A 23,450-nucleotide genomic window follows, 5' to 3' on the forward strand; every position below is an offset into this window, starting at 1 on the left:
CTAAGTGTGACAGTTCCTCTGTCTTCTTTCATTCATTCAGCTAAAATTTATCACAAAGCACCAAGCAAAAGACATAGGTCCATTCCAAAATTCATTAAGGTTGGCAGTTTCAGGGATCTTTGGCTATTTCATTTCACTTCATTAATTAGACTAGACTTACTGACTGCTTACTATGAAACAGACTCCATGGAAAGAAAAAAAAAAAAGAAGATAAATGAGATGCAGGAACAGCCCTCAAAAATCTCAAACTCTGTGGACATATATGGAAACATTATTTCAATGCAATAGGAAAAGAGTTAAAATAGAGGTACTTAACAAAGTGGCATGAGAACTCAAAGAAAGATGGACTATGTCAAGGAGGGGACATTCAGGGTAAGTTTCACACAGGAGAGGACATGACAACTGAGTTTTGAAGAATGTAAGGAGTTCTCCAGAACTCCTTAGGGAAGAGAGGACATTCCAAGAAGAAAGAAAAATAAGTACAAAGGTTCTGAGTTGGAAGCAAAGCTGAAATGAGATGAGAAAACTAAAGCTTAAGAGAGGATAAGTAAACTACCCAAGGCCACACAGACGGTTAAGTGATAGGACTGAGTTGAACACAAGCTGAAGCTGTTTATGGGAGGGAGTCGTATTTCCTGAGAATGCTGAAGCAAAATAAAACGTTGAGAACCACTGCTTAGGGCTTGACATACAAGTTAGAGTTCAGACTACATTTGGTAGACAATGGGGAATCACGAGAGGGTTTTTGTTTTGTTTGTTTGGTTGGTTGGTTGAGATGGAGTCTCACTCTGTAGCCCAGACTGGAGTGCAGTAGCGCAATCTAGGCTTACTGCAACCTTCGCCTCCAGGGTCTCAGTTCAAGCATTTCTCCTACCTCAGCCTCCCAGGTAGCTGGGATTACAGGCACAAGCCACCATGCCCAGCTAATTTTTGTATTTTTTAGTAGAGAAGAGATTTCACCATGTTGGCCAGTCTGGTGTTGAACTCTTGACCTCGTGATCCGCCCACCTCAGCCTCCCAAAATGCTGGGATCACAGGTGTGAGCCACTGCGCTTGGGCTCTTGTTTTTTAAGTTCTTCAGAAGATTCTAATGTATGGTGAGGGTCAAGAACTTTTCTCTAGGAGGAAGAACTGAAAGATGGAAAAAACTAATATTAAGAACCTACTACGTCTGAGATTTTGTTCCAAATGCCTTATACAATAACTACAGTATCTATATATGTATTAGGATTTTATATGTATCTAGTATCCTGACCCATCTCAACCATTCTGAGCCCTGTGTGATGAAAAGTTATGCTACTCCTAACCTCAAGGTAGATATTATAATCCTGTAATACCTAAAATTTGTTGTAATTTTACCAACAAGGAAACTGAGGCACAGACCAGTGAAATAACTCATTCAAGATTATCAAATTACTAAATGACACAATTGGACTCAAACATAAGCCTTTCTGGTACCCCAAACCCACACTCCTTCCATTATATACCACTGCCTCTGAGCCTAACTTAACTTCAGAACAATTCCAAAGTAGCTGTCATGATCACCCATAAAATTTCAAGTATTTCTCATTCTCTTTGGTCAAAAACATACTGAATTTTCTAGATAAATGCTTACATGGTGTGACAGCTTTTACCATTAATATGTTGATGATTTCCAAATTAATTTCTCTAGCCCTAATTTTTGTTCCTGAGCTTCAGATTCAGAACCAACTACCTATTTGGATGTCTCCAATTAAAGTCAACTAGATATCTTAACCTGTCTAAAACATAACAATTGATTCCACTCTCCATGACTCACTTGTACCAAAAGCCCTTCTTTCTTAGGCTTTCTTAGCTCAGTAAATAGCATGCCACCTACCCAGCCAAAAAACTAGGAGAGACTGGGGCCGGGCGCGGTGGCTCAAGCCTGTAATCCCAGCACTTTGGGAGGCCGAGGCGGGTGGATCACAAGGTCAAGAGATCGAGACCATCCTGGTCAACATGGTGAAACCCCGTCTCTACTAAAAATACAAAAAAAATAGCTGGGCATGGTGGTGCGTGCCTGTAATCCCAGCTACTCAGGAGGCTGAGGCAGGAGAATTGCCTGAACCCAGGAGGCGGAGGTTGCGGTGAGCCGAGATCGCGCCATTGCACTCCAGCCTGGGAAACAAGAGCGAAACTCCATCTAAAAAAAAAAAAAAAAATTAAATGTGATAAACTAAATCATGTTCCTCTCTCCATAAAAATTTTCAAATAGTTTCCCAAGGTGGAAGTCCAAATTCCTTACTGTGACCTTGTTACAAGATTCTGTGAGATCTAGCTTCCGTTTGTCCTTCCAACCTTATGTGTACTACTCCATCACACTGCAACTTGGCTCCAGTCACACTGGCATTCTTTCTATTCTCTCAAGTTCCAAACGTTTTCCCTTCTTCAGTCACGTTTCCCCTATCAGGAATGCTGTTTCCAGATCTTGGAAAGGTTGCTTCCTCTTAGCTCAAGTTATCACTTCAACAGAGTGAATTTTGCTAATTCAGCGCCCCCCATCATTTTCTCTATCAATCACACCTTGTTTCATAGCACTTTTTTTTTTTTTTTTTTTAGACGGAGTTTCGCTCTTGTTACCTAGGCTGGAGTGCAATGGCGCGATCTCGGCTCACCGCAACCTCCGCCTCCTGGGTTCGGGCAATTCTCCTGCCTCAGCCTCCTGAGTAGCTGGGATTACAGGCTCGTGCCACCATGCCCAGCTAATTTTTTGTATTTTTAGTAGAGACGGGGTTTCACCTTGTTGACCAGGATGGTCTCGATCTCTTGACCTTGTGATCCACCCGCCTCGGCCTCCCAAAGTGCTGGGATTACAGGCTTGAGCCACCGTGCCCGGCTCATAGCACTTTTTACAGAAATTGTGCTTATTTGTTAACAATATCTGTTGTCCCTACTAACATGTAAGCTTGGTGAGAAGAGGAATCTTAAGATGTTGTTTACTCAAGTGTCCCTCAAAGTCTAGGACAGTGCCCAACATAAGAGGATACTGATAAATATTTTTTCAAAGAATTTACACACGCCTATGGTCCCAGCAGTTTGGGAGACCGAGGTGGGAGGATCACTTGAGCCCGGGAGTTCGAGGCTGTGACTGCGCCACTGCGCTCCAGCCTGGGCGACAGAGTGAGACCTTGTTTCAAAAAAAAAAAAAAAAGTTAATACCCCAAATCTCTAATCTTTAAATGTTTCACCCTGGGTCTGGCAGTAGATATCAAGTTAACTAAAACAGAAAACCTGATCAAGTATACCAATCTAAAGCTCTTGCTTATTTCTAAGGCCCTTAAAACAAAACCTGCATACACTTGACGTCATCATGTTTTTTTTTTAAAAAAAATCTTATGTTAATTGTCAACATTTAAATACCAAGAAATTTCTAGCTTCTCTCAAAATGCAGGAGACCCGACTATCTGAAGCCTCAATTCCCATATGGCAATGTGTCTAGTGCTGAAACAGTCACTGCCAACTTTGAACTCTACAAAGCATCTCCTCTTGCCAACAGTTCCCACTCCATCACTGGCTGGCCTTTGTGGTCATTCAAGTTTGCAGCCCCTCCCAAGGAATTAAAAAATACATATTCTATCACTAAGACTTTACAGAAAACTGTATTACTCTTGTAGGAAGTCTTGCTTGTAGGTGAATTGTTTGCAAACAAACTGGTCTTCGGTAGAACTATTCAGTAGCAAGGATGAAAAGTCAGGTGTGTGGTCATTTTCTGAGTTGATAGAGCTTACCCTTGGCATGGCACTGGCTGCTCACATGATGGAGTGATCTTGCTAGATAGGATAGTCTGTTTAGAGCAGGGGTGGTTCATAAGCTAGTTCCATAAAACGGAAAAGGAAAAGTTATTTTTGAAGGCTTCCTTCTGAACTTTTTTATTGTTCTCAGTAGAAAAACAGAGAAAAAGTTGGTACCTTATATCGCTTTTTCCTTGACAAACTGAGAGACCAAAGATATCATTTATAGTGACTCATTCTAACAAGAAAAGTCTCTGTTTGACCTTACTCGAGTGTCACGAGCTTTCAAATGTCACTTAAAGAGCATAAAAGGAGATGGACTATATGACTGTTCCCATGTTTGGCCCAACAAAATACAAATACAGAGTTTTCTTTTTCTTTTTTTTTTTTGAGACAGAGTTTCGCTCTTGTTACCCAGGCTGGAGTGCAATGGCGCGATCTCGGCTCACTGCAACCTCCGCCTCCTGGGTTCAGGCAATTCTCCTGCCTCAGCCTCCTGAGTAGCTGGGATTACAGGCACGCGCCACCATGCCCAGCTAATTTTTTGTATTTTTAGTAGAGACGGGGTTTCACCATGTTGACCAGGTTGGTCTCGATCTCTTGACCTCGTGATCCACCCGCCTCGGCCTCCCAAAGTGCTGGGATTACAGGCGTGAGCCACCGCGCCCGGCCCAAATAAAGAGTTTTATTGATTAAAAAAAAAAAAAAAAAAAAAAAAAAAAAAAGGATCAACAATGACGGAGTCCATGGGAATTAAACGGCCGCGTCTCTCACCCAGCCAGGCCCCGCCTCCGGGAACGATGACGCTCCGGCGCTCTTCCGACGCCGCCGGGTCACAGGACGTCGGCTGCGCAGGCGCCGCAGAGCCGCTGACGCTCGCGCCCTCTTCCGACGCCGCCGGGTCACAGGACGTCGTCTGCGCAGGCGCCGCAGAGCCGCGGAGCTTTCTGGGTAAAGATGGATGCCCACGATCTCTTTCGCCGCCTGGGCGCGGGGGCCAAATTCGACGTGAGACGCTTCTCGGCAGATGCAGCCCGATTCCAGGTACTGTACCCAAGGGACCGAGGCCGGAGAAGGAGCAGGAATCCGGGAGCGAAAACCCGCTGCTGGGGTAGACCGGCGCACATGGACACCCGTGGCCTGGCTCTCCCCATCCTTGGATTTTCCTTCCTTTTGTGTTGAGCTTACCTGCACACCTAGTCCGTTCAAGCCTTCTGAATAAACTCTTTTAACTATCCTGTTGCAGGTTTAGTTGGGCCTGGCACGGAAACGCTCTTTCCTCCCTCTTATTCAAAGCAAAGTGGGAATCCTCCTTTCAAAAGGAACTTTTTCTCCGAACGTGGAGGAAAGGAATTTCGAAAATAGAAACAACCGAAGATGGAGAAAACAGATTCTCCCCCTGTAGTCTCCCCAAGTTTGGTTTGGCTGCGTGTAGTTGTACTGGGCATGGTTCTTTTTATTGCTTCAGCCCCACGGCTTAACGAATGAGAAGAGCGATTTAGTAATGGGGAATCTTACCTAGAGAAGTAGTGAGTGATGAATCAGGGAAAGTCATCTGGGGCCCAGTTGGGGAAAATCTTGAATGTCCACTTTGCTGTTTGGGCCGGGGACTTGCGTATGTTTGCGTGACATGTGTTTCTTCTTTCTCTAACTGGTGAGTATGTTCTCTGGAGCCAGATTATCTGGGTCTAAATGCTAAGTCTGCCAGTTACTAATTTTGAGAACTTCCTCAAGTTACTTAATTTCTGAATGCCTTGGTTTTCTCATCCGTAATACTGCTGTTTACCTTATGGAGTTACGCCGGGCGCGGTGGCTCACGCCTGTAATCCCAGCACTTTGGGAGGCCGAGGTGGGTGGATCACGAGGTCAAGAGATCGAGACCATCCTGGTCAACAAGGTGAAACCCCGTCTCTACTAAAAATACAAAAATTAGCTGGGCATGGTGGCGCGTGCCTGTAATCCCAGCTACTCGGGAGGCTGAGGCAGGAGAATTGCCCGAATCCAGGAGGCAGAGGTTGCGGTGAGCCGAGATCGTGTCACTGCACTCCAACCTGGGTAACAAGAGCGAAACTCCGTCTCAAAAAAAAAAAAAAAAAAAAGAAAGAAAGAAAGAAATACCTTATGGAGTTGTAAATAAGAAGCAATATAATATGTATAAACATGCTTAGAAATCTGCTTGACATTTAATAAGCATATATGTGTTCATTGCTAATGTTAATTTGTTGCTATGATGAGGTCAGAGAAGGTCTCTTCAGGTTCCATTTGCCCAAATACTTGGTGAAAGGGTAGAAAAGATGGGGAGCCACTGGACTCATGACTTTACTGCCATTCTTGCTTGAATGAAAGCAGTGGTATTCTTGTCAGTAGGTTTCATTTTACATTTTTTGGTTTTAGATAGGAAAAAGGAAATATGACTTCGACTCTTCGGAGGTGCTGCAGGGACTGGACTTTTTTGGAAACCAGAAGTCTGTCCCAGGTGTGTGTAGAGCATCACAAGCACATCAGAAGCCCCAAAATGAAGAGGTAAAAAAAGAGAGCCTAACTGAAAGGAAGAGGGAGCAAAGCAAGAAAAAGAAGATGACTTCAGGTTAGTGTTTGATTTCTGTTACTTTTTTCTCTTTAATTTTTTTCAATTATAAAAATAATACAGGCTTATGGTTACAAGTCAGATAATAAGGTCATTTGCCAGTTAATGGCACTCAGGTTGTTTCCAGGTGTTTGCCATTAGAAATATTGTTACAGTAAATATAATTGTAAGTAAAGATATTTATACATAAATCATTCTATACAGGTACTGTTATTTCTGCAGAATAGCATCCGAAAGGTAGCATTATATGGTGAAAGGGTGTGTACACTTTCTTTGAAAAATACCACAAAATGACTTCCTATGTTCTTGTCAGTGTTGGTGTTAATTTTTTTGCCAAGCTAATGAATGAAAAACTATTTCGTATTTATATTTTCTTGATAACAGGTGAGGTCAAGCATATTTTTCTATGTTTTACTGGACATTCACATTTCACCTTCTTTGAATTGTTTGTTTACTCTTTGTCCATTTCCACAGAGAGAGAGAGAGACAGACAGAGAGTGAGTGAGAGTGTGTGTGTGTGTGTGTGTGTGTGTGTGTGTGTGGTTTTTTTTGTCTTGGGGTTATTCGTCTTTTTTAAAAAAGGGTTATTTAGGGTTGTCTTTAAAAAAAAAAAAAAGATCTATAATATTAACTGTCCTAGCCATTTACCATTTTTTTGGTAAACACTTGGGTTATACAATGATGAAAAGTAAATTTCATTCCTACTGTTTATGTCCAGTCCCTTGTTTTCTCCGGAGGCAACCACTGGTAATTTATTTTGTATTTTTCCAGGGATACTCTATTCCCATGTATTTATGCCTCACTGAAAAAAATACAAGTAACTCTGTATAGTATTTTATATACTTTATAAACAGAATTACTGCATATACACTGTTAGGAACCTCTCCTACTACCTTCACCTGTTTTAGAAACAATGTATCTTGGCGGTTGTTTGAAATAAGTAGGAAGTACATTACCTTCTTTATTTTAACACATGTATCCCATTGTGTATTGCAAAATTGAGCAAGTTTCTTTTTTTTTTTTAAACTCTACCTACTAATCCACCTTCAAATTCTACTCAAAAAAATGTTGATAATTCTACTGAAATTACTTTCTCAACAAAATTCCATTATAGTTTAAAAGTACAACTTTGTAAATTCAAGTTTCAAATATTCTTTTAGATAATCTTTTATCAGTTTAAAAATATTATTTAATGGATTCAGTAAAATTACTGCTATAGTGTATCGCCTACAGATATCACAAGCCAGTTCATACAAGATGTCAACACAGAAGAAACACACAATGTTTTTCACTCTCTACTAACAAACAGAAACTTAATACTTTGCTCATCTTCTAATTCAATCCTCTGGTCTCAAGAATTGCCTATACTTACTTTTCATATCTTGATATTGTTGTTATAGTAATGTGTGGAATTTTAAAATAAATTATTTAAAACAAATGATTGAGGCCGGGCGCGGTGGCTCAAGCCTGTAATCCCAGCACTTTGGGAGGCCGAGGCGGGTGGATCACGAGGTCAAGAGATCGAGACCAACCTGGTCAACATGGTGAAACCCCGTCTCTACTAAAAATACAAAAAATTAGCTGGGCATGGTGGTGCGTGCCTATAATCCCAGCTACTCAGGAGGCTGAGGCAGGAGAATTGCCTGAACCCAGGAGGCGGAGGTTGCGGTGAGCCGAGATCGCGCCATTGCACTCCAGCCTGGGTAACAAGAGCGAAACTCCGTCTCAAAACAAAACAAAACAAAACAAAAACAAATGATTGAGCAAGTTTCTGTGCAATGGATATTTATAGTTTGTTTTCACATTTCTGTTGTAGTTTTTCAGTGTCATTCTGCTTATCTTTGCATGTATATCTGTCCCATAAATTCTTAGAAGTGGAATTGCAGAGTTAACCAATAGATTAATCCACCAGAAGCATTGCATCTGTAGAAAGCACTTTGCCTTGTTCATTGTAACTCAGCTGAGTAGCCCATCATTCATTGTAGGGATGGTCCATGATTGATTTGATACGTTACTGTGTGATGGATTTAGTGCATTCTTTGTATGCTTTTGCTGTTAACAGTGCTGCAGTAAAAGTCATTTTCCTTCCCTGGCTGCAAAGAAGTTTGATAAAACCTTTTACCAAGATTAATTTAAAAAAAAAAAAAAAAAAAAAAAAAACATGCCACAAACTTAGGAAAAAGATTCAAATGTTGGGCCACCAGAAATATACATCTATGTACTTTAACCATTGTGGCAACAAATGTATTTAGGCCATAGATCTATGATAAATGTGTAGTCATGTATCTATTTTTAACTAGAAAATTGAAGAGCTTGTGAATTAGTAATGATTTGGGTCTATTAGTATCAGTTGTCTCATGAAGGGAACAATTTTTTTTTAAAAAAGTTATTCTACTTTGTGATGCTTTCCAGCAAGTTATGAGACATTTCTCTTTTTGTAAATTTGTCTCTTCATGTACATTGTACCCTTATTGTACCACATTGTTCCTCTGTTTCTCTTAATTTATTAAACCCCGTATATTGAGGAAATTAGCTCCATGTCTAGCATATTATGTTTACCAATATGTTTCCAGATTGTCATATGTCATTATTTGTTTATTTACTTTTTGGCCTTCTGTGCATTACGTTTGTTTTTTAAAAATTCTAGGCTGGGTGCAGTGGCTCATGCCTATAACCCCAACACTTTGGGAGGCGAGGTGAGCGGATCACCTGAGGTCAGGAGTTTGAAACCAGCCTGGCCAACATGGTGAAACCCATCTCTACTAAAGTAAACTATCCGGACATGATGGCAGCCGCCTGTAATCTCAGCTATTTGGAAGGCTGTGGCAGGAGAATCACTTGAACTCCGGGGGGGGCAGAGGTTGCAGTGAGCTGAGATCATGTCATTGCTTTCCAGTCTGGGCAACAAGAGCAAAACTCCATCTCAAAAAAAAAAAAATTTCTAGGCTGGGTGCAGTGGCTCACGCCTGTAATCCCAACACTTTGGGGAAGCTGAGGTGGGCAGATCACCTGAGGTCAGGAGTTTGAAACCAGCCTGGTTTTCACCATGGCCATCATGGTGAAACCCCATCTCTACTAAAACCACAAAAAAATCAGCTGGACGTGTAATCTCAGCCACTCGGAAGGCTGAGGCAGGAAAATCACTTGAACACAGGAGGCAGAGTTTACAGTGAACCAACATTGAGCCACTGCATTTCAGGCAGGTGACAGAGCAAGACCCTGTCTCAAAATAAATAAATAACTTCATGTTTTCTTATTTGTGGTTTCTCTTTGACCCTGTGGGATTTTATTTGGAGTAAATAGGAAACTAAAATTTTTTTTCAGATGTCTAAATAATTGTCTTAATACTATAATTGTCTTAATACCATACGTTGGCATTTTGTCTGTTTCATGTTGATGAATTGTTTTACTACCATATGTTGATAATCTATGTTTTCTCCATTGGATTTTAATACAACTTTAATTCTGAACTTAATTTCCATAAACAAGTCTGTTTCTGGACCTCTTCTATTCTGTTTCTGAAGTGTACACAAATACTAGCTTATTTTAATTTCTATGACCTTATATATTATAAAATCCAGTAGAGTGGTGAGGCATACCAATATTTTGGGGAACTCAATATTTTCTTCCCACAGTGATCTATAGAATCATTGCAATCCCAATTAGAATTCCAGCAGACTTTTTTTGTAGAAATTTCTGCTAAAGCTTTGGCTAAAACTTTCTTCAAACATTCTCATAATAAGCAGATACTATTCTCTGGCCTTCCAGAAAGTCAACAAGTAAAATGCCTTGAGCATCCAAAAAACCTATTGCCATTGCCTTTGCTCTTGATTGGTCCACTTTTGCTCTGACTGGACCACTTCCACCTCTTAGTAGCCATTGGTTTAATTGTGCTTTGTCTTCATGATTAAACTGGTAAAACTATGTTTCATCTTCTGTTACAGTTCTTCAAAGAAATGCTTTAGGACCTTGATCCCACTTGTTTAAAGTGTCTGTTGAAATCTCTGCTCTTGTCTGCAGCTGATTTGGGAGCAGTGGTTTTGGCACCCATCAAATGGAAAATTTGCTCAACTAATTTTTCATTAAGAATTAGTGGGGTGGTCTACGGCCATACCACCCTGAATCTGCCCTATCTTGTCTGATCTCAGAAGCTAAGCAGGGTCAGGCCTGGTTAGTACTTGGATGGGAGACCGCTTGGGAATACCAGGCGCCGTAGGCTTTAAAAAAAAAAAAAAAAAAGAACTGTGGGGTGAATAGAGGCCAGGCATGGTGGCTCATGGCTATAATCCCTGCACTTTGGGAGGCCGAGGCTGGTGGATCACCTGAGGTTAGGAGTTCAAAACCAGCCTGGCCAACATGGTGAAACCCTGTCTCTACTAAAAATATAAAATTAGCTCAGTGTGGTGGCAGGCGCTGTAATCTCAGCTACTGGGGAAGCTGAGGCAGGAGAGTTGCTTGAACCTGGGAGGCAGAGGTTGCAGTGAGCTGAGATCGTGCCATTGCACTCCAGCCTGGGCAGTAAGAGCAAAACTCTCTCAGAAACAAAACAGACTAGCAAACAAAGAATTGGTAGGTAGTCCAGGTGCAGTGGCTCACCTGGAATCCCAGCACTTTGGGAGGATGAAGTCAAAGGGTCACTTAAGGCCAGGAGTTTGAGACCAGCTTGGGCAACATAGCGAGACTATACAGAAAATAGGGCCAGGAGCAGTGGCTCATGATCCCAGTACTTTGGGAGGCTGAGTTGGAAGGATTGTTTGAGGCCAGGAGTTCAAGACCAGACTGGCCAACATGGTGAAACCCTGCCTCCAATTAAAAAAAAAAAAAAAAAAAATTAGCTGGACGTGATGGCTGGTGCCTGTAATCTCAGCTACTTGGGAGGCCCAGGCAGGAGAATCACTTGAACCTGGGAAGCAGAGGTTGCAGTGAGCTGAGATCACACCACTGCACCCCTCCAGCCTGGGTGACACAGTGAGACTCCGAAAAAAAGAAAAGAAAAATTAGCTGCTGGTGGTAGCACATGCCTGTCGTCCCAGCCACCTGGGAGGCTGAGGTGGGGGATTGCTTTAGCCCAGGAGTTTGAGGTTACAGTGAGCTGTGATCATGCCTATGTACTCTAGCCTGGGTGATAGAACAAAAATATGTATATGGTGTAAGCCAAACCAGTTCACGTGTCTGTGGTATTGGCTATTGTTTCTGCTGTTAATCAGCAGTCCTCTTCAATTAGGACATGAACGGTTTTTTTCCTTATAAATTGATGTGGGTGGTCTGCTGCTACAGACTTCATCTTCAATATTATCTTGTTCCTTCTTAAAACAGGTTTTCCATTTGTAAACAGCTGATCTCTCTGGGACATTGTCCCCATAAACTTTTCATAAAGCATCAGTGATTTCACTATCCAAGCTTCATCGTAAATTTGATGTTTGTTCTTGCTTCAGTTTTAAGCAGATTTCATGTTGCTTTTTTCAAACTGCTGTCTTTGCCTTCTTAGTGTCTCTGACTAGATCCAGTTCAGCTGTATTATAGCAAGTTGGTATGAGTTTATCTTGGTGCAAAAAATTTTTAAGTTTTTGCATGGTTTTTTCATAATAATTGATTTTCCATGAACTTTTTGAAGACCCCCTTATGTATGGATTAGTGAAACAGAATAGCTAGTCCACAGACCCATGTATATATGGTCAGTTAGTTCTCAACAGAGGGAATAATTTAGTGGGGAAAGGAAAGTCTTTTTGACAAACGATGCTGGATCCATGTGGAAAAAATTGAACATCAAACCTATCTTTACATTGTAAGCAAAAATTAACTTCAAAGGACTCAGACTGAAGTTTAAAATCTAAAACTGTGAAAGTTCTAGAAGAAAACATAAAAAAATCTTTGGGACCTTGAGATATGTAAAGTTTTCTTAGAACAACAACAACAAATTTTTAAAAATAATTTATATATTGGACTTATCAAACTAAAAATTTTCATCCTTCAAAAGATAGCATTAAGAAAATTAAAAGGCAAGCAACAGATGGGAACTATTTGCAAAATGTATGTGAAACAGAAGGACTCACTAAAGAAAATATACACGTGGTGGTAAGCACATAAGATATTCAACATCAGTAGCCATGAGGCAAATTAAAACCAGAATGTATTACTACTACCTACCCATTAGAATGGCTAAAAATAAAAAGAATGACCATACCAAGTTTGGGCAAGGATGTACAGAAACAAGCTCTCACAGCATTGATGGTAAAATGGTACAACGACTTTGGAAAATAGTTCGGGTTTTTTTTTTTTTTTTTTTAAGTTAAACATGTATCTAACATATTACCCAGCTATTCCACTTGTCAGTATTTACCTAAGAGACAGGAAAATACACGTCTTCAGAAAGACTTGTACACAAATGTTCATAGCAACATTACTTATAGCCAAAAGCTGGAAATGACCCAAATGTCCTTCAATAGGTGAACGATAAACTGTACATCCATACAATGAAACACGACCTAGTAATAAAATGGTAAGTTGTTGATACATACTGCAACATAGATGAATTTCAGAATAACTGTCTTGAGTTAAAGAAGCCAGACAACAATTAGTACATATGACATGATTCCATTTATATAAAATTCCAGAAAAGGTAAACTAGTCTATAGTGGCAGAAATTAGATTGATGGTTGCCTATGCATGGAGTGGTGAATTATAAAGGATCATGAGGAAATTTGGAGAAGTGATAGAAATAATCTTGAATGGGGTGATGGTTTTTTTTGGTTGTGTAGATATGTCAAAACTCATCAAATTAGATACTTTAAATATGTGCAGATTATTGTGTGTATTTATACCTCACTGAAGTTGAAAGAAATTAAGCAATTTGGTAGAACTAGTCTTTGCTTATTAATCTTAATTTTTTAGGCTATTCTTTTTTTTTCTTTTTTTTTTTAAGGTGGGGTTTCACCATGATGGTCAGGCTGGTCTTGAACTCCTGATGTCAGGTGATCCACCCACCTCGGCCTCCCAGAGAGCTAGGATTATAGGCGTGAGCCACCACGCTTGACCTAGGTTGTTCTTACATAGTGATTCTCCCATACAAACTGTTAAGTCAGCTGGTCCAGTCCCCAAAACAATCCTGTCACTACTTGTAATTGGTTAGTGTTCTTCATCGATTTAGAGAGACTTGCTATCTTTATAATACTAAGTAGCTCAAAGTATTGTATTATGTTCATTGCTATTTTATTTTTATTTATTTTTATTTTTTTGAGACAGAGTCATGCTCTGTCGCCCAGGCTGGAGTGCAGTGGCATAATCTTGGCTCACTGCAACCTCCACCTCGCAGCTTCAAGTAATTCTCTTGCCTCAGCCTCCCACGTAACTGGGATTACAGGCACCTGCCATCATGCCCGGCTAATTTTTATATTTTTGTAGAGACAGGGTTTCACCATGTTGGCCAGGCTGGTCTTGAACTCCTGACCTCAGGTAATCCACCTGCCTCAGCCTCCCAAAGTGCTGGGATTACAGGCGTGAGCCACCGCACCTGGCCATTTATTGCTATTTTAAGTGAGATTTTTCGTCATATTTATTTTTTAGTTGTTATTTACATATAGAGAACTTGGGTGCCTTATTGAAATTTCCTATTGTTTAAGTGGCTTTTCAATTAATCCCCTGTTGTTTTCAAGTATACTCAGTATACTTCTGAAACAGCCAACAAAGGGAAGATAATGAGCTTCAGAGCTCTGATCATACCAACACAGAACTTGCCTCTTCATTTCTATTTTTATACATGCTATTGCTTTCTCTTACCTAGTTGTACCAGTTGTATTTTTTTCTGTTTTTAGTTTGAAGGTGTAGCCTGCTTGCTACACATACACCCAAGATTAAAACCTTTTTTTTTTTTTTTTTTTTGGGAGACAGGATTTTTCTCTGTCACACAGGCTGGAATGCAGTGGTGTGATCACAGCTCTCTGTAGCCTCAACCTCGAAGGCTCAAGTGATCCTCCCCTCTCAGCCTCCTGAGTAGCTGGGTCTGCAGGCATGCACTACCACTCACTCCTGGCTAATGAAAAAAAATTTTTTTGGAAGACGTGGGCCCTCACTATTTTGCCTAAACTTAAAATCTTTTACTTTTTAAAAATATATTTTAGAAATTACTTCCCAAGACGAAGTTGCTACTATACAGTGGATATCATCTGTAGAAGCAAAGATTGAAGACAAAAAAGTACAAAGAGAAAATAAACTAACTTCAGGAAAGTTGGAGCATCTCAGAAAGGAAAAGGTTAGAAAAATGTTTTGGCACCAAAAGTATGTGTATTTTCTGACCTAGTGACTTATTCACTGGACTTGGGTTATTCTGTTGGTAATGTGAATATAGTTTCATTAAGATAGAAGGTTAGTTACATTCATTTAGATTTTACTTTAATGAAAATGTAAAGCCAAGTAGACATTTGTGCTGTAGCTGAAAATTTTAGTTTAAAATTAAAGATAATATATAAAATCTTGACCTGCTCAAGTTTCAAGATTGATAGTCTGTTTAGAATTAAATTTTTAAAATGTCATAGCCCTTTTCAATAAACAAAATGTGGCTCCCTTTCTTCTGTGTATTGAGCTCACCGGTTTGGAAGGATTTCCTCTGACATGGATTAGGGGGTTAGAATGCTTAAGAAAGATATTTTATGACTTGGGAATATGAGGAGTAGGATATGGAAGAAATGACAAATATACCTTTTTTGTGTCTGCTGTATACATGCCATGTTCCTGATGGAGAGGTATTTTCAGGTCACTTCAGGAATTATTATGGTAATGCTTCAGTAACCCAGAAACTAGAATTTGACTGTCTCTGGACCAGAGAATGGGGAAGCAAACCACATCAACACTACTAGACTCCACTTTTTGGCACTTGGTTTTAAAAAGTAGAGTAAATCATCAAAAAGCATTGATACTTTATGCTAACCACCATATTAAAATAGTAGATGGATTCAATGCCTGTTTTCTGGACGTTTATTTAAGGTTAGAAGTTAGGCCTATGGCAGTAACACATTAATATGAAGAAAGCATAGATATTTTATGAATATTTTCTATGAAAGGGCATGAATTATACCTAATATCTGTGATATTATGGGGCTTGGATTTAACCAAAAAGTTTAATATGCTGCTAAAGGTTATCCCAGAGACTGTTAATGTTGCTTTATAACATCCGAAAAGATAATGATTTGGCCATATCTATGGTGGCCTCTTTACTTCACTTTTCAGATAAACTTCTTGCGGAATAAACACAAAATTCATGTCCAAGGAACCGATCTTCCCGACCCAATTGCTACATTTCAGCAACTTGACCAGGAATATAAGATCAATTCTCGACTACTTCAGAACATTCTAGATGCAGGTTTCCAAATGCCTACACCAATCCAAATGCAAGCCATCCCAGTTATGCTGCATGTGAGTATGAAGATCTAGAATGCCTGTGACATTCCTTCCTCTGTGTGTTTGCTCACTGTCTTCCCTCTCTCCTTGAAATCTGTCTTTCCGCATCATCTCCCCTGTTAAAATCCTGCCTACTTGCTTTTATGGTTCATCTCAAATCCCTGTGCCTCCATAAAAGTTGTCTTGATCACTCCACCTAGATGTGATCTTTTTCATTTACCAGTACCCTTGCCCTACACAGCAATTCCCCGTGGTTTTTGGTGTGTGCTTTTCCTTGCAACATTTATTTTGCATTTTACACTACTGTGTATCTGCCCCATCACACTTATCTTTTTCATTTTCCTATTGTGTAATCCCTTGGAGAATGGGGATTATGTTCTATTCATTCATTATTTATTTAGTTTATAATGCCCAGGAACTATTCCAGAAACACAGATGGTTTCTAAATTTCTTGTATATAACCTGACTTATTTTTTTTTTCCAAAGTATACTTTACATACAACAAAATGCATAGATTTTTAAGTGCCCAGTGAGTTTCAGCAATGCAAACCCTGTGTAGCCACCACTCCAGTGAAGATATAGAACGTACACATTACCCCAGACAATTTTCTTGTGCCCTTTCCATTGAGTCTTCACCGCCCCGCCCCCCCCCGATCAGAGGCAACTACTGTTTTGATTTCTACTGCTAGGTGTTTCCTGTGCCTGTTCTAGAGTTTTATAAGAGTGGAATCACACATTAATCTTTTATTTCTGGTTTCTTTTGTTTTGTGTAATGCTTTTGAGATTCATGCATACATACATCAATAGTTTGTTACTGAGTAGCAGTATGTTGTATGAATATACCACAATTTGTTATCCAGTCACTTGTTGATAGAAGTATGAATTAACTTAGTTTTTTGGACACTAAGTTTCTCTGAGGTTTGTTTTTATAGCAATAAGAGTTGAGTTTTTTCCCCATATAACTGAGATGGCCTTCAGTTCAAAGGATATAAGATACCTTTTCGTCTATACTGGTCCTTTTCATTTTCTTCAAGAGCTGAAATGAGAATACATTCATACACTTAAATGATGCTGTAATATTTGCTTTTCATTTTTGTTAAGATTGTTTCTGTCATGGCTTTAGTTTAAAGCCTTAAAAATCACAGTGACTTTTTGAAAATTGTCTCCTATAAATACTCTGTCCCTCAGGTCATTGCCATTTTTTTATTTCTGACTTTCAGCCATTCTGTTATTTAATAAAACCTTCCCTAGTGATTGAGCAGTACAGATACCAGGACAAAAAGTTGGTTTTGTAATTTTATTTTGACAATAGTTTAGTGGAAAAGAAAAATGGAAATAAAGGACATAACTTAGGTTATGGATTGTCTTTGGGTTTTAGTTATCCACATTCTTTACATCCATTCAAAGGGAATTCGGGGGCAGTGCTCAGAAACTTCGTTGGGGTGATGGTGGCATGGACGGATGATGTTAGGAAAGCAACTACGACTTGAATGATTGGATTCATTATGTAAATTTTTATTTGTTTTTTTTTCTATGACTGGTAGCGTTATTTGACCAGGCTCTGAAAAATTTATGTACTTTTCTTTATAATATTTAATATGCCCTGTGTTTTTAGAGTCGGGAACTTCTGGCTTCTGCTCCAACTGGATCTGGAAAAACACTAGCTTTTAGCATTCCTATTTTAATGCAGCTGAAACAGCCGGCAAATAAAGGCTTCAGAGCCCTGATTATATCACCAACACGAGAACTTGCCAGCCAGGTATGACTTGTAGCTTTTGAAGAGAATGTGATTGGTGTTTAGTTTACCTCAGTGATCTTTCTTATTTGAAGGTAATAAAAAGATCATTAAAGAGTAAGGCCCATGTCTTCTGTCATGATCAGCTATTCTCTACATAGCACAGTGCTCTGGATCTTCCTCCATATGGGCAAGTCTTTTAAGTCTTTCTATAAGTTTCACAGTGATTTTCATATTTACACTTCTTTGGTAAATGCTTTAGGGTCTTTGAAGTTGAAAGGCTACTGAAATAGAGTCCTTCTTGGAAATTTATTTTTCTCATCCAAAAAAATGAAAACTTGGCTGGACAAGGTGGCTCACACCTGTAATCCCAGCACTTTGGGAGGCCGAGGCAGGTGGATCACTTGAGGTCAGAAGTTTGAGACCAGCCTGGCCAACATGGCGAAACCCTGTATTTACTGAAAAAAAAAAAAAAATAGAAAAATTAGCCGGGTGTGATGGTGGGCACCTTAATCCCAGATACTCAGGAGGCTGAGGCAGGAGTATCGCATGAACCTGGAAGGCAGAGGTTGCAGTGAGCTGAGATCACGCCATTGCACTCCAGCCTGAGCGACAAGAGTGAGACTCCATCTCAAAAAAAAAAAAAGAAAAAAACTTATCTTAGTTTTGGTTTTTATTTATTTATTTGGTTGTTTTTAGCCACAGATTCTTACTCTTGCCCAGGCTGGCATGCAGTGTTGTGATCATGGCTCACTGCAACCTCAAACTCCCGGTTCAGGAGATCTCCCATCTCACCCTCTTGAGTAACTGGGACTACAGGCACATGCCACTGCACCTGGTTTTTTTTCTTTTTTTTTTTTTTTTTTTTTTGAGACAGAGTTTCGCTCTTGTTACCCAGGCTGGAGTGCAATGGCGCGATCTCGGCTCACCGCAACCTTCGCTTCCTGGGTTCAAGCAATTCTCCTGCCTCAGCCTTCCGAGTAGCTGGGATTACAGGCGTGCGCCACCATGCCCAGCTAATTTTTGTATTTTTAGTAGAGACGGGGTTTCACCATGTTGACCAGGATGGTCTCAATCTCTTGACCTCGTGATCCACCCGCCTCGGCCTCCCAAAGTGCTGGGATTATAGGCGTGAGCCACCGCGCCCGGCTACCTGGTTTTTTTTTCTTTTTGTGGAAACAAGGTCTCCCTATGTTGCCTAGGCTGGTCTTGAACTCCTGGATTCAAGTGATCCTCCCGCCTTGGCCTACCAAAGTACAGGGTTTATAGGCATCAGTCATTGTGCTTGACTCATCTCAGTTTTTTTTTGAGAAAGGAAAATTGTACCAATGATCAGCTCCACACTTCCAATGTGCTTAATATAAAACACATATCAAGTATGAAATTGTCTTGTAATAGTACTGTATTTTTTTTTTTTTGAGACAGTCACGCTCTGGTGGCCCAGGCTGGAGTGCAGTGGTACGATCTCAGCTCGCTGCAACTTTGCCTCCCAGGTTCAAGTGATTCTCCTGCCTCAGCCTCTTAAGTAGCTGGGATTGCAGGCTCACGCCATCATGCCTGGCTAATTATTTTTGTATTTTTAGTAGAGGTGGGGTTTCGCCATGTTGGCCAGACTGGTCTCCAACTCCTGGTCTCAAGTGATCCGCCCACCTTGGTCTTTCAAAGTGCTGGGATTGCAGGTGTGAGACCTGGCACCAAGCCACTAGTACTGTATTCTGAAAACAGTATGTAGCAGGTTAGTTTTACCTCTGGGAACTAGTTTACTCCACCTGGAGAAATTAGTGACTTGTCTTAGGTATTGATGTTTCAAAATGCTGAGACTTCAGGTTAATTTACAGATTATTATGAGTTTAATTTCAGATATTCATGGATTGGTAATAGATTTATTAATTATGTAAAAGAGTATACATTTTGTCCAAGTATGTTAGCAGCTAATGTTTTTATTTATTTATTTATTTATTTTTTAAGATTCACAGAGAGTTAATAAAAATTTCTGAGGGAACAGGATTCAGGATACACATGATTCACAAAGCAGCAGTGGCAGCCAAGAAATTTGGACCTAAATCGTCTAAGAAGTTTGGTAAGGAATTCATATGCATGGGATGTAGAGCATGTAAGGAATCTGGAAATTATAAATATCCCAATTGCTATGTAAGAATTGTTCAAGTATAGTCATGTATGTATAAAATTTGAATTTTAGAAGAACTAAAGAGATCCTCTTCTCATTCTACTGAGAAGCTATACATAAATATATACCAGTAGTTTTCAACTAGAGACAATCTTCCCCTCCCCCCCACCTTTTATCACAGGGACATTTGACAATAATCTGGAGACATTTTTAATTGTCACAACTGGGGAGAAGTGCTACTAGTCTATAGCCAAGAATGCTATGAAACATTCTGCAATGCACAGGACAGTCCCCTGCAATGAAGCATTTGCTGGTCCAAAATGGTAACAGTGCTGAGGCCAAAAAATTCTGATTTATACCACTGATTTTTAATCTGCCGTGGAAGTACTCTGGCAGATAAGAATGGCATGCATAGCCTTGTGAAGTGACTCACACCTCTAATCCCAGCTACAGTTATGGAGAAGCTGAGGTGGGAGGATTGCTTGAGGCTATGAGTTTGGGACCAGCCTGGGCAGCATAGCGAGACTCCATCCCTAAAAGAAATTATAAAATTTAAAAAAAATAAAAAATAAATTAGTCATACATGGTGGTGCGCACCTATACTCCTAGCTACTTGGGAGGCTGAGGCAGGAAGATCACTTGAGTCCAGGAATTGAAGGCTGCCCTGAGCTATGATTGAACCACTGTATTCTTGAGCAACAGAGTGAGACCCCCATCTTAAAAAAACAAAAAGAATGGCTTACATCCCCACCCTTTTATCAGCCAGAGAATCTGCTTTCATCTGTTTTTCTTTTTGTTTTTTGACATCATCTGCTTGGAGAAAAGCTTTCGTCTGTTTGGTTGTTTGGTGGTGGTGGTTGTTGTTGTTGTTTTAAATCTTGGGCCTCTGCATAAAATTCCATTAAAAAAAAAGGATTTTGCTGGGGGAAAAGAAAGGTTTGAAAATCAAATTGTTCTTGCCTCTTAGAAATTGAGAAGAGGCTGGGTGTGGTGGCTCATGCCTGTAATCCTAGCATTTTGAGAGGCTGAGGCAAGGAGATTGTTTGAGGCTGAGTTTGAGACCAGCCTGGGCAACATAGGGAGAGCCTGTTTCTATTAAAAATAAAAGTAAGAAAAAAACAGTTAGCCTGGTGCAGTGCCTGTAGTCCCAGCTACTCAGAATCCTGATGCCAGAGGATCTCTTGAGCCCAGGAGTTCAACGTTGCATGCAATGAGCTATTGTATTTCATCCAGCCTAGGTGACCGAGCAAGACCCTGTCTCAAAAAAGAGTGGAGAAGGATGCTCAGATATACTCAAAGGAAAGTAGGGATAGAATAGTTTTCTGTTGTTGGCTATGACTACTTCCCACTTTAGGTTATTAACTGAAATTGAGGAGGCTTAATTGCTAGTTCAAGAGGGATAAATCTTGTTTTTGCAATTTCTACTATTTGTTTTTCCTATAGATATTCTTGTGACTACTCCAAATCGACTAATCTATTTATTAAAGCAAGATCCCCCAGGAATCGACCTAACAAGGTACAGATGATATTTTCGTGTCTTTCATGTATGTTTTTCTCTTTTGATTCTATTTTGTTGATTCTATTTTGTCTTCTGCTGCTTGTATTTTTGCCCTTTGGAGCTTGCTATTTGCTCCCTTCAGTCAGTGTTGGTACTAAGAATAATGATTTTTAAAAAAACTCATAGAAAAGGGAACTATCTGTTCTGGAAGAAAGTTACACATTTTGATAAGCAGTTAGTACAGAATTCCCCTAGGCCTTTTTGTGTCTTTCAGCAATGGTGATGGAGTTAATGAAGTTTATGAAAAGCTCTGTTGTTGATGGAACATATCTTTGAGGCTATTGGAATAGATACATTGAGCTATATTTTTCTTGTTTTTACCTTTTTCCTGCTGTGTTAGTCTGTTTTCATGTTGCTCTAAGGAACTACCTACAACTGGGTAATTTATAAAGAAAGGAGGGTTTAATTGACTCACAAGTTGGGGCATGACTGGGAGGCCTTAGGAAACTTACAGTCATGGCAGAAGGGGAAGGAAGCAAGGGATATCTTACATGGTGGCCGGGGGCAGGGGGGGAGAGAGAGAGACTGCCCCCATGATCCAGTCTCCTCCCACCAGCTCCTTCCCTCAACACATGGGGATTACAATTCGAGATGAGATTTTTTTGGGGATATACAGCCAAGCCATATCACCTGCTTATTTTTAAAAATTTTTTTTTCTGGTATGATAAAGTGGATCTGAGAAGCAGCATCATAGTTTGACTTCCTCATGTGTCCGCCGTCCCCAAGTGTCTCGGATCTTTCAGTTCCATATGCACAGGTTGTTTTGTTATTTCTTAGTGTTGAGTGGCTCGTAGTAGACGAATCAGATAAACTGTTTGAAGATGGCAAAACTGGATTCAGAGACCAGCTGGCTTCCATCTTCTTGGCCTGCACATCCCACAAGGTCAGAAGAGCTATGTTCAGTGCAACTTTTGCATATGATGTTGAACAGTGGTGCAGACTCAACCTGGACAATGTCATCAGTGTGTCCATTGGAGCAAGGTATTTGTTTTTCAACATTATCCCGTTGATTTATTTTTTTTTAATACAAGTCTTTTCTTAAGACTGAAGGAGCCGGGCGTGGTGGCTCAAGCCTGTAATCCCAGCACTTTGGGAGGCCGAGGCGGGTGGATCACGAGGTCGAGAGATCGAGACCAACCATGGTCAACATGGTGAAACCCCGTCTCTACTAAAAATACAAAAAATTAGCTGGGCATGGTGGTGCGTGCCTATAATCCCAGCTACTCAGGAGGCTGAGGCAGGAGAATTGCCTGAACCCAGGAGGCGGAGGTTGCGGTGAGCCGAGATCGCGCCATTGCACTCCAGCCTGGGTAACAAGAGCGAAACTCCGTCTCAAAAAAAAAAAATTAAAAAAAAAAAAAGACTGAAGGAGATAGGTTTCTTGGCCTGACACTAACAAGGGTAAGAGTTTTACTACTTGAAATGTGTTCTTTTAAGCTGAGAATGTTTAAGGATCTTCTATTTTAGAGTAATCCAAAAGAAAGTTCTTACATTGTCATATTAACATTCCTGTCATCATGCTTTTAGGTGTGTTTTTTTTTTTTTCCCATCCACAGTGTATAACGTGAGCTCTGTGGCTACATAGACGATTCAGTTTCTTCGATGGCTTAAATAAATAGACCAAAGAGGAAGAATCTGATGTTACTGAGCCACTTGATTTATATTTCCTTTTAAAAATACTTTGGGGAGCATTTTATGCTAAATAAATGCTCAGTGATAGAAAAAAGTTTAAAGAACTTATGATATTGCTACTTGATGGATTATTACGTAACCCTGGAAATGATGTAGGAAGACTGTAGCTATATGAAAAAGTGTGTGTAATACCAAATTAAGTGAAAATGTAGCCAGTGGAACAGTAAAGAATACCCTATTTTAAACCTAAAATTCCTGTGTATAAGAGGAAAGCACGGCCGGTGAAAGGACTCACACCTGTAATCCCAGCACTTTGGGAGGCCAAGACAGGCAGATCACATGAAGTCAGGAGTTTGAGACCACCTTGACCAGCATGGTGAAACCCCATCTCTACCAAAAATATAAAAACTAGCTAGGAGTGGTGGCACATGCCTGTAATCCCAGCTACTTGGGAGGCCGAGGCAAGAAAATTGCTTGAACCTGGGAGGTGGAGGTTGCAGTGGGCCAGGATCGCACCACTGCACTCCAGCCTGGGCGACAGAGGGAAACTCCATCTCAAAAAAAAAAATAGAGGAGGCCAGGCACGGTGGCTCATGCCTATCATCCCAGCACTTTGGGAGACTGAGACAGGCGGATCATGAGGTCAGGAGTTCGAGACAAGCCTG

General features: G+C 40.3%; 1 protein-coding gene and 1 pseudogene across 1 annotated transcript in view; both read left to right on the plus strand.

Annotated features, from left to right (window-relative positions):
• The first annotated feature begins 4,669 nt into the window (after positions 1–4,669).
• Positions 4,670–23,450, plus strand: part of DDX52 (DExD-box helicase 52) — a 31,597-nt gene continuing 12,816 nt past the window's right edge. The window contains exons 1-8 of the mRNA XM_003929064.4: positions 4,670–4,796; positions 6,147–6,339; positions 14,457–14,587; positions 15,562–15,747; positions 17,348–17,491; positions 19,436–19,547; positions 21,039–21,111; positions 21,931–22,134. Of these exons, the coding sequence (XP_003929113.1) occupies positions 4,710–4,796; positions 6,147–6,339; positions 14,457–14,587; positions 15,562–15,747; positions 17,348–17,491; positions 19,436–19,547; positions 21,039–21,111; positions 21,931–22,134 (1,130 nt within the window). The 5' untranslated portion in view covers positions 4,670–4,709. The remainder of the gene's footprint in view (positions 4,797–6,146; positions 6,340–14,456; positions 14,588–15,561; positions 15,748–17,347; positions 17,492–19,435; positions 19,548–21,038; positions 21,112–21,930; positions 22,135–23,450) is intronic.
• LOC120367101 (5S ribosomal RNA) lies at positions 10,440–10,558 on the plus strand (annotated as a pseudogene).

The sequence above is a fragment of the Saimiri boliviensis genome, chromosome 17 (genome assembly GCF_048565385.1).
Source record: "Saimiri boliviensis isolate mSaiBol1 chromosome 17, mSaiBol1.pri, whole genome shotgun sequence".
Lineage (NCBI taxonomy): Eukaryota > Metazoa > Chordata > Mammalia > Primates > Cebidae > Saimiri > Saimiri boliviensis.